At 38.6% G+C, this 11,710-nt stretch overlaps 1 protein-coding gene and 1 long non-coding RNA gene across 4 annotated transcripts in view; one reads left to right on the top strand and one right to left on the bottom strand.

Moving 5' to 3' along the window:
- Positions 1-11,710, top strand: part of CSE1L (chromosome segregation 1 like) — a 42,831-nt gene that overhangs the window by 25,912 nt on the left and 5,209 nt on the right. For all 3 annotated transcript variants that reach the window (XM_007100272.4, XM_007100273.4, XM_007100274.4), the window contains exons 14-17: positions 1,317-1,378; positions 7,195-7,331; positions 8,487-8,590; positions 10,306-10,403. In XM_007100272.4, the coding sequence (XP_007100334.2) occupies positions 1,317-1,378; positions 7,195-7,331; positions 8,487-8,590; positions 10,306-10,403 (401 nt within the window). The remainder of the gene's footprint in view (positions 1-1,316; positions 1,379-7,194; positions 7,332-8,486; positions 8,591-10,305; positions 10,404-11,710) is intronic.
- The window catches only part of LOC114487597 (uncharacterized), a 22,230-nt gene continuing 15,907 nt past the window's right edge, over positions 5,388-11,710 (bottom strand). The window contains exon 7 of the long non-coding RNA XR_008619317.1: positions 5,388-6,057. This is a non-coding gene — a long non-coding RNA (uncharacterized lncRNA). The remainder of the gene's footprint in view (positions 6,058-11,710) is intronic.

Raw genomic sequence — 11,710 nt, 5'->3', positions numbered from 1 at the left:
GTGGGATCTTCCCGGACTGGGCCACGAACCCGCGTCCCCTGCATCGGCAGGCGGACTCTCAACCACTGCGCCACCAGGGAAGCCTATACTTTGGTTTTTGTTTTCCTTCTCATTTAAAAAATGAACTCTTGGGGGGACTTCCCTGGTGGTTCAGTGGTTAAGAATCTGCCTGCCAATGCAGGGGACACGGGTTCGAGCCCTGGTCTGGGAAGATCCCACATGCGCCAGAGCAGCTAAGCCCATGGGAAGATCCCACATGCCCCAGAGCAGCTAAGCCCATGCGCCACAACAACTGAGCCTGCGCTCTAGAGCCCACGAGCCACAACTACTGAAGCCCGCATGCCAAGAGCCCGTGCTCCGCAACAAGAGAAGCCACCACAATGAGAAACCCATGCACCATAATGAAGAGTAGCCCCCGCTCGCCGCAACTAGAGAAAGCCCACGTGCAGCAACAAAGACCCAATGCAGCCAAAAATAATTGATTAATTTTTTTTTTTTTTTTTTTTAATGAACTCTTGGGAATTCCTTGGCAGTCCTGTGGTTGGGACTCCATGCTTCACTGCCGGGGTTCAATCCCTGGTCAGGGAACTAAGATCCCACAAGCTGCATGGCGACAAAGAAAATAAAAATAAAATATTGGGTTGGCCAAAAAGTTCGTTTGGGTTTGTCCAGAATATGTTAAGGGACGAACGAACTTTTTGGCTAACCCAATAAAACTAAAAAAAAAAAAAAAAAATGAACCCTTAAAAATTGAAGTAAATTTTAAGTACTTGAAACTAATAAATACTAAGGATACTTTCATATGTTTACAAAAATATGTTGATCAAGAGATATTCTTCTAAAACTTTGTGGAAAATTTAAATACACTAATAGGTTGGGATAATATTACAAAGAACTTCCATGTTACTATCATTCAGCTTCAGGAGCTTTTAACAATCGGCCGATATTTTATCCCTTTCACTAACTTCCCACTACTAGTGCAAGCTCATCTAGAGAGACTTGCTCTTGATTCAGAATAGCTTCAATTTTGGAAGAAGATACTATCGTTATTTCATGGTCCAAATCATTTTTGTTCAATTACATAAGTAACACACGTTCATTTGTAATGAAACTTTAAGGGGGAAAAATAAAATTATTTATAAACTTACCAGTATTAATAGCTGTGTAGTAGATCATTATATAATTAACTAAGCTTTAATTACTTGACATTTTGTTTATCAGAACCATGTTTTTAAAATCTGATAATGTTGTCACTAATTTGGGAGTTAACAGTCCTTAGCACTAAAATAACTGTGACTTTTTATTTTTTTTTATAGTGAATGAATTTCCTGTTCTTAAAGCTGATGGTATCAAATACATTATGATTTTTAGGAATCAAGTAAGTAGCTTTTCATTTATGTGTTATATGCCACTTAATTTCTTAAGAGTTTTATTGTATACTGGCTTCTCTTCCCTCCTACTGTGCAATCATGTTCAATATCCACATCTAACAAAATTAACAATAACTCCCTGAACTTAGGATGCCAGTAGAGACTGTCATACAGAGTGAAGTAAGTCAGAAAGAGAAAAACAAATATTGTATATTAACACATAAATGTGGAATCCAGAAAAATGGTACAGATGAACCGGTTTGCAAGGCAGAAATAGAGACACAGATGTAGAGAACAAATGTATGGACACCAAGGGGGGAAAGCAGGGTTGGGGTGGGTGGGGTGAACTGGGAGATTGGGGTTGACATATATACACTAATATGTATAAAATAGATAATAAGAACCTGCTGTATAAAAAAATAAAATTAAAAAAAAATTTTTTTAATTAAAAAATAGGATGCCAGACCATGATTAATTTTCCTCAGTTTCTCTAAAATACTGTTTTACAGTGATTTTATTAAAATTTGGGATCCAAACAAGGTCTACACGTTGCTTATGATTGATTATGTCTCATGTCTTCTAATTTACAACGGAGGGGTCCTTCTTCCCCTTTCTTATTCATGTCATTTTTTGGAGAAACCAGTCATTTACCCTGCAGAGTTTCTTATTCTAGTTCTGGCTGATTGCATCCTCAGTGGTATGATTTACCTCTTGTTCCTCTGTTCCCTGTATTTCTAAATTGGTAAATCTGGGGGCTTGATTAGATTTTATTCCTCTGGTGGGTGGGGGGTGGCGAGAGTTTGTCACTGGTATACTTTGCTTCATTTCACTGGGACACGTACAGTGTCTCATCCACTTTCAGTGATGTTAAGAGTGATCATTGACACATTTTTTAATTGAGATATAGGTAAACTAATATAATATTCACCATTTTTAAGTGTATACTTGTGTGGTTTTTAGTATGTTTATTCTTTTGTACAACCAACACCACTGCCTCATAGATTATTTAATTACCAACTTGAATGGGAAAAACAGGATAGATGTTTGTGTGTTTTTCCCCTGTGTCAGTTCAGAGTAATGAGTTTAAGTGCCTTACCAGCCTTCAGAGGACAAATGAGGGATTTTTTGACTCTCTAGTTGTTCCTTCTTTGGCCAGGAGGAGCCCCATTATGTAGGTTCCTGTGTCCTCTTGACATACACTTAGTAGCCTTTAACAGCTTCCCTTCTTCCATATATGACAGAATATTCCATGTTCATCTTGTACATTTCCTGCCCCAGACCTGAACTAGCCACACTTGAAGGTGGGAAATTTTATTTAGAGACCATAATCTAGGTGCTAGGGAAATTGGTTTTAGGCTTTTTCATAGGAGAGAGCCAGAAAATAAATAATACCAGTATTATTACTAAAGTAATAGTGCTGAATGCTGTTTGGTTTCTTTGTGTTTTTTATATCCTTCGTATATTATCCTGTTAGGCATGTATAGTCAAGAAATACTATGTTTAAAGCAACTTGAAATTATTCTTTGTGCATTTTTGCCATTAACTTGATAAATAATTAGATTCATCTGTTTGTGGGGTTTTGTTTTATTTGGGGGGGCATGAGAAAGGCTACTTTACATACCTCCAAAGTCAGGCATGGTACATTCAGAAAGGTCTAGCTTTCCTCCCTGTTCCTTCTCTCTTCCTAAAAGTAACCATTTTTTACCAAGTTTTGGTTTATGTTTCCGTTAGTTAATTTTGAAAATATAACCTAATATTGTCCTAGATATATTTATGTATTTCCCCTCCTCCTACACAGAAGAGAGTATGCTAAACACGCTGTTTTTCACTTTGGTTTTTTTTCTTTTTTGGCCGTACCACGTGGCTTACAGGATCTTAGTTCCCCGACCAGGTATTGAACCCGGGCCCATGGCAGTGAAAACTTGGAGTCCTAACCACTGGACCACCAGGGAATTCTGACACCTTGCTTTTTTTCACTTACCTGGATGTCATTCCATGGTAGTATTTACACAGTTCCCACTTTTTTTTTTAAAATTTAAATAGCATAGTACTCTGGGTGGCTCTCCTGTGGTTTACTCAACCAGTCCCCCAAGAGGTAGATGTTCTGGGTGTTTTCTAACTTTCACTATTTTAAATAATGCTAATTATTTGAAACAGTAGCTTTTCTATGTGTCACATAGTGTTTTTGCCATTGTAACTTTGAGATAGATTCCTAGAAGTGACATTACTAGATTAGAGGGTGAACTTATATGTAATTTTGCCAGATCTTGCCAAATCTCCGTAGGGGTTGTATCATGTTGCATTTTTTTAAAAAAAAGATAGCACCTATTTCCCCAAAGATGTTGGAATTTTGCCATTTTGCCAAACTCACAGATGTGAAATGGTATCTTATTGTAGTTTTACGTTGTATTTTTCTTAGAGTTTGAAAGCTAATCTTGCCGTTTATTTATTTATTCTTAGTTTTTATTGGAGTATAGTTGATTTACAATGTTGTGTTAAGTTTCAGGTGTACAGCAGAGTGAATCGGTTATACATATATCCATCCTTTAGATTCTTTTACCATATAAGCCATTACAGAGTATTGAGTAGAGTTCCCTGTGCTATACAGGAGTTCCTTATTAGTTATCTATGTTATATATAGTAGTGTGTATATGTCAGTGCCAGTCTTCCAATTTATCTCCCCCCATCTTTCCATTTAAAGGGCCATTTTCATTTCTGCGAACTATCTATTCATATATTTTGTCCATATTTCCATCTGATTGTTGGTCTTAATTTTTAGAAAACATGTTGTAATTTCCTTCTGATTATTATTATTTTTTAATGGTAGAAGACATTATTTCATCTACCTATATATGTTCTCAGGCACGATCAATTTTATTGATTCCACTGGACCAATAAAAGCTAAAAGTCAGTCCAGCAAGTACACAGAGACTCTGTATCCACCCCCTTAAGTCACTGATGGAGTCTTTTGGTCACAACCCTTTCCTTGTTATTAAAGCTCTTCACAACAGCTCCCCAAACATGTTCAGAATCAAAATACCCTTCACATTTTTCATTTCTTGATTCATATATTTTCCAAATAGTTTGAACCCTGAATAAGAATTTGTGGATCCTGAAGTATTTAGTTTTACAACATAAATCTCCTTTATAAAACTTTATCTTCATATCATTCCCCATTTTGATCAGTCACATTCACGCTCCAGCCAATTGTAGCACTCTGAACCAGAGAAAGGAAAGCAGACCCACACCTGGGGCTGCCCCTTGTGCAGCAGTACTCCGTTTCCTATGTTGGAAATAACTGTGGGCATTTTTAAACCACCAATTATTCCACCATTAAGTTATCTGCTATTGTCTGTTTGAAGATCACAACATAGAAATTTATTAACAGCCACCCCCCAGGGAAGACAGATAAATTCTATTAGTTCTGTCTACTTCAGGGCTGAATACCATTTTGACAGTTAGCTGTGATGGAGAAAGAGTGTAGCTTACATTTACTAAGTTTTTACTGTTTGTCAAGTACGGTGCTAATGCTTATGATGGAATCCCACCTCATTTGACTTATACACATTGAGTTATTGGGCCTTAGCAAAGAGAATGAAAGAGAAAAATTCCACCACCTAGTGCCTGTCAGTGAGCAGACACCCCCCAGAGTGGGCAGACTCCAATCTACTCTTCCCTCAGTGAGCCTCATCTTTTTTTTTTAATTGAGAAATTATTGACATTAATTTCAGGTATACAACATAATGATTCATATTTGTATGTATTGTGAAATGATAACAGTAAATCTAGTTAACACGTCACTATACACATTGACAGAATTTTTTTTCTGTCGATGAGAACTTCTGAGATCGGTTCTCTATATGCAGTATAGCATTAACTGTAGTCACTGTACATTGCATCCTCATGACTTGTTTTGTAACTGGAAGTTTTTACCTTTTGACCCGTCACCCATTTCACCCACTCCCCGCCTCTGGCAACCACCAATCTGTTCTCCGTAGGACTTCGTTTTTCTGGTTTTTTTTTTTTTTTTTTTTTCCTGTTTTGTTTTTTAAGGTTCCACATGTGAGATGTACGGTGTTTGTCTTTCTCCATTTCACTTAGTATAATGCCCTCAAGGTCCATACATATTGTCGCAAATGGCAAGATTTTCTTTTTTTTATGGCTGAATAACATTCCATCTGTGTGTGTGTGTGTGCACTCCACACTTTCTTTATCCATTCATCCACTGATGGACACTTGTTTCCAAATCTTGGCCATTGTTAATGCTGCCTATGAACTTGGGGGTGTGGATATCTTTTTGAGTTAGTGTTTTTGTTTCCTTTGGATAAATAACCAGAAGTTGGAATTGCTGGACCATATGGTAACTCTATTTTTAATTTTTTGAGGGACCTCCATACTTCTTTCCATACTGGCTGCATCAATATATGTTCCCACCAGCAGAGCACTGGAGTTTTCTTGTCTTTCTGAGACTAGCCATTGTAACAGGTGTGAAGTGATACCACATTTTGGTTTTTATTTGCATTTCCCTGATGATTAGTGATGTTGAGCACCTTTTCGTGTGCCTGTAGCCATCTCTGTGTCTTCTTTGGGAAGATATTCAGGGGAATTCCCTGGTGGTCCAGTGGTTAGGATTCAGCGCTTTCACTGCTGGGGCCTGGGTTCAGTCCCTGGTCAGGGAATTAAGATCCTGCAAGCCATGTGGTGTGGCCAAAAAAAATAAGAAAAATATTATTCAGCTCCTCTGCTAAGTTAATTGGATTGTTGTTTGCTGTTTAGTTATATAATCCCTCTGATTCTTAACACTGTAAGTCACTTTAATTTTAGTGAGACAGAAAACAAAACAGCACAGTTCGTCTTACTCCCTCCCATACCTCCACCAAATTACCCTGCAGCCATCTTGTAAATTATTTTAAACACACAAGCAGGAATAGAGAATAATTTAATGATACATAACCACCACAAATCTTAACTCCAGGCCATAATTACTTAAGCCTACACACACAGTGGAGGCACCCAGGGCACGCCCTCCCCATTCCCATTCTGTTCTCTTTCTCCCCAGAGATAATGAATGAATTAGTGTAAGTGATTATTTATGGCTTTACACGTTTGTTTCCACAGAAATTCTATAGTATTACATAGGTTTAAGTTTTTTATTTATTTAAATGATACCATACTATAGGTATTGGTCTACATATCTAGTTTTCTTTTGTGCCTAACGTTGTTTTTAGTAGATGTGTTAGAGTTCATTTTTAATAGCTGTGTAGTATTCTATCATAAGAATATGCCACAGTTTATTTCCTTTGGATGATTCTTCAGTTTCTTGATTTATACTTTTTATGTGTCTTTGACAGGTATCTACCAGGGTTACATGCAACCTTGTGAAGCTGTTCTGTTTTAAAGACTAAATGATACGCTAAAGCTTTAGAGGTTTTTAGTGAAGATTAGTATGCTTATGTTTATGCCATCACCCCCCCCCTTTTTAAGAAGAGAAAATGAGGCACAAAGAGCTTGAATGACTTTTCTAAGAAATACTTGCTAGTGAAAAGTATGGTTCTAAGATTAATGAAATCTCTGCTTCTCCATGATATTATTATTTTACCCTAACCATAGTTTTATGCTCAGAGAAAGAGAATTGGAAAAGTGAGTGTGAGTTGAACCATTATGTGAAGGTAGAAGTTTTGATTTTTTCACCTGTATCATCTCCATTGTAATAGTGGCTGAAAAAAAACATACTTTTTAGAGTCAGCAAGTCACTCTCTTACAGCTGTCTTTTACTCAAGATAGCATCAGTGAGTTACAGCATGTATATTGTTGTTTTTTTCAGGTACCAAAAGAGCATCTTTTAGTCTCTATTCCTCTCTTAATTAATCATCTTCAAGCTGAAAGTATTGTTGTTCATACTTACGCAGCACATGCTCTTGAGAGACTGTTTACTATGAGAGGGCCTAACAATGCCGCTCTGTAAGTATTTGATGCAATATATTTTTTCATCTTGGGGTGAAGACCGTTCTGTACTGGTCAGAGATATCTCAGTATATTCATAATTTCATTAGTAGTTAGAAAAATAAATGTGTATATTTTACTCATTTATACGATGCCTCATTCCAAAAGGATTTGAGACTGCATGGCAGAGTAGACACATTATGACAGTAAAGTTAAATGGAGGAAGTTGGAGCAAAGGAAAATAACTGGGGTGTGAGGTTAATAAACAGAAGTGTGTCAGAGGATCCTGTACAGTAGTTAAAGAAACTTGTGGATTTTATGTGGAGTCCTCTAGCGGCCAAGGCAAAGAGAGAAACTTGGTGAGTTAAAATGTCCATAATGTCCATGAGATTAAAATTAAAAGTTATTCAGAAGGCATCTCAGAAGTGGGCCTTTGTTACGGGAATACTGTGTAGTAGCCCTGTTCATAGCAACATCATACAACAGAGTTATTTTCACCTGGCTGTTTTTGTGATCTTATTTAGTGCTGAGACATGACACAGCTGAGTGAAAGTAATTCTCTAGGGTCCAAGGCAGTAACTGCTGTGGCCTGATCCAAGGATAAAATGCAGAGGATTGGGTGGTCTGCATGTTTTTCAGGCCTTTTCTTCAACAGTGTTATTTCTTGAAACTGAGCTTTGGGTAAGAGATGGAAAACATTCTAGGTTCTTTTCTTCATCAAGAACTTGAAGTACAGATATGCTCAGTGGCCAATTAAGGGTTGAAAGGTTATCCTTTAGGCGAGTTCAGCCAGTACCTGTCTTCAGGCCCAGAATTTATGCAGAAAACAGTTCTGAACCTGCTCCACCTCCAGGAAAGCTAGCTGACTGAGAGTCTGGGCTCTGTTCTCGATGGTGACAGATGTGAACCAGGGATGACCTCAACAGCCGTAGACAGTGTTGGGTTTGCCTGGTTTGGGGTTTGTTTAATTGTGTTTGGTCCCAGATATGCCTTCTTAGGAACTTAACATGAGCACTTATAAAAGTAGTATTTTCCTAAGCTGTCTGCCGACTGTCAGTGGTGGGAGATGGCTCGCCTTTATGCCAAGAAGTGTGATTTAGTAGTTGCGAAGGGTGTTCCAAAGTGACAAGCTCAAGAGTTGGTAGTGACTGAAAGCTGTTTTTTCATCTATAGCTTTACAGCTGCAGAAATCGCACCGTTTGTTGAGATTCTGCTAACAAACCTTTTCAAAGCTCTCACACTTCCTGGCTCTTCAGAAAATGAATATATTATGAAAGGTAGGCCGTTTCCCTGGTGTACAGACTATAAGTGTCTAATGTCAGACTACAGGGGTGGTGAACACTCTGCGTTGTACGTCAGGTTATGTAGTCTGTGAACCAGATACTGTTTGTCAAGCATTAGGTAGGGTTAGATATTTTTAAATGAAAAATAGTTTAGTTTGTTGGTGTTTTCAGAAAAAATTTTACCCTAACTTGATACAGAACTCCTCTTACTAAAGAAAAGGTAGCAAACTCCTTTTTTCTTTTCCTAGGTTGAAATTCTTGAGGGCAAAGATGAGCTCAGACAATATTTATTGACGGCATGTTCTGCTAGGTCTCGGTGTGAAACCTGGGTGTATTTGATAGACCCTGCCTTCATAGAAATACTGCCAAGGACACAGGCAGCTGTAACAATCTGCCAGGTGCTCCATTAGGAGAGTGTCTTGGGAACAGCTCTGGGACAATCTTAGTCTTACTCGCGGTTGCATTCCAAGAGTCTAGCATGGTGGATGACTCATAGGCAATGCTTTTTAAAGAAACTGTTCCCAATGCCTCTGGCTTGGTCAGGACCCATGGGGGGGGTGTGTTTGTGTGTGTGTGTCTGTGTCTGTGTGTGTGTGTGTGTGTGTGTGTGTTTGTGTGTGTCTGTGTCTGTGTCTGTCTATCTAGGTGTGTGTGTGTGTGGTGTGTGTGTGTGTGTGTGTGTGTGTGTGTGTGTGTGTGTTTGTTTTCAGCACTGTATTTCTCCCAACAGTGATGTGTAACTACTCTTGTTTAATGTCCATATCTCTGAGGTTGCTGACTGGTCTGTGGTCTTCATTGCTGTGCTCCTAGGGTTTGCAGGAGCGCCCAGTATGTAACAGCTTCCCAATAAATACTGTTGTGTGAATGAATGTGAGGATTCTGTGCCAGCCCAGAGGAGGGGTGCTGATCCATCCTGTAACCCTCAGCTTTCTCTAGCAAGTGATATCTAAGCTGAGGTGCAGGATAGGTAGCACTTAGCTACTTGGAGGGTGAGTCTTTGGCATCACTGCAAAGTTTAGGAGGCAAGAAAGGATAACTTTCTATCCTGTGTGCCTAGCATATAGTAGGTGCTCTACTTAGTAAACATCTATTCTGTTTGTGCAGAAGTAGCCATCATATATTTTTAGCTTAATAATGTATTTCTCTCCTATGCCCAGTGTTTTTAGGTGTCTGTTAATGAGCAGTTAATTCTGTAATATGGGCCTTCCATAGCTTTATGTGTATTTTTGGATTTTTCTCAGGCTCCTAGTCTCTCTTTTGGGGGGGAGATGGGCAAGTGGCCTTTTCTTTCAGCTTCTGGTAGGCTGTGATCATACTTCCAATAGGCTAGAGGTAAAATTTCATGCCACTGATTTCTAAGTAAAGGAGACTCCAAAGAGACTCCCTTCCACCTGCTGCTCTGTGTCCACCCACTACTTCACCTGCCTCCTCTTTGTCTGCTTCTTTAGCCACTTCGTTATTTTTTATTGTCCCTTAAGCCTTCTGGAAATAACACTTCCCAGCTAAATTTTGTTGCCCGTTGTTGGCCTAATTTTAAAAGGGAGGGAAATTTAGATTATTTTTAAATGTAGAGAGCTATCTGGGGGTTGTTTAAGAGTCTTAAGATTTTAGTTTATGAATGAATCAGTGGACTTTTTTCTTCCCCTAATCACTGTTTTATTCTGAAGTTTAACTGAACTATTTGTTTTTGCTCTTTTTCTATTTTACAGCCATCATGAGAAGTTTCTCCCTCCTGCAGGAAGCCATAATCCCCTACGTGCCTACTCTCATCACCCAGCTTACACAGAAGCTCTTAGCTGTCAGTAAGGTAACAGAACCAGCTTTGAAAGTGCAGGTGCTTTTTAACCTAAATGCTTCAAACTGTTTGAGCCTCAGAACTCCCTGGCAGTTGGTGGGACAGGGAGAGCTCTGTGACTTCTTCCCGACCAGCAGTTAATGTGTGATTCTGAAAGTGTGGGGTGACAGAGATGGCAGCCTTGGCAGCACTCTCCTTTAAGTGTAAGCTCAGAGACTTTAAAACATTTTATTCTCGCTTTAAAAAGTAACGGTTCATTGAAGAGAATTGCAAAGTACAAACAATCTGAAATGATCTTAGATGGAAGAAGTAGGCTTTGCACCAAATGGACACAAAAGAAGCTATTCAGACTAATATAAAATGATGACTGAAGTCCTTGTGTCTGTTCTTCTGACTCATTTCCCCAAAAATAAAATTCACTCTTTTCTTTGATCAAAGATTTTAGATATTTTGATCCATACTTAAATATTAATACCAAGTTTTAGAAAATAAAAAAAACCAGTTTAAGGCCAATAAAATTCCTTTGTAGACGCTTATTCTTAATTACTCTATGAAAAGGAGATGAAGTCAGAGGAAGTATTAGACTTTGAGAATAGTGATCCTACTTCCACCGAATTCTGGGTAAGGGCCTTGGGCCTACTTGAGTTTTGGGGAATTGAGAGAAAAGAGAAGTAGAGCCTCTCCACTTTCACCTGCCCCTGTACATACACACTCATCTTCTGAGCTCATCAGCTTCATATGGCAGCCTTCCAAGAAGGATTTTGTTTGAAAAAGAAAATTGAAAACCGCTGATAGGAAGGATTGTCACTGTGCAGATACAGACATACTGAGGCCCACGGAGGTTAAGGTTTGCCTGAGGTCCCACACACGGCTAGTGGCAGTCAGGCCTTTGACGTCCCTGCTCGTTTCACCCACCGCCGTGTGCAGTGGCGGCTCTAGGAGAGCACACAGGTTTAAGAAAGCTCCTTGCGAGCGCTGGGAGCTTGAGCTTATGCAGTCGCCTCCCCGTGATCCTACAGTATTTTTTCATAAGTAGACTTTTGCTCATTAAAAAAAAAAATCCAAACAGGTATTAGTATTACTTCATTTTCTGAATTTTAAAGTCACTGTAAAATTTTAACATATGTGCAGGCTTTTTAGTGTAATTTGTGGGGGTTTTTTTTAATGATTTTTTTAAAATGGCATCTCTTTTAATGTGCTTTTAGTAAGGTTAAATGTGTTTTAGGTTATTTTTATTTTATTTTTATTTTTTTTTAATTTTTTTTATTTATTTTTTTTTTTGTGGTATGCGGGCCTCCCTCTGCTGCGGCCTCTCCCGT

This window comes from Physeter macrocephalus, chromosome 14, assembly GCF_002837175.3.
Source record: "Physeter macrocephalus isolate SW-GA chromosome 14, ASM283717v5, whole genome shotgun sequence".
NCBI classification, from domain to species: Eukaryota; Metazoa; Chordata; class Mammalia; order Artiodactyla; family Physeteridae; genus Physeter; species Physeter macrocephalus.
This window is presented reverse-complemented; position numbering and strand designations above follow the sequence as displayed.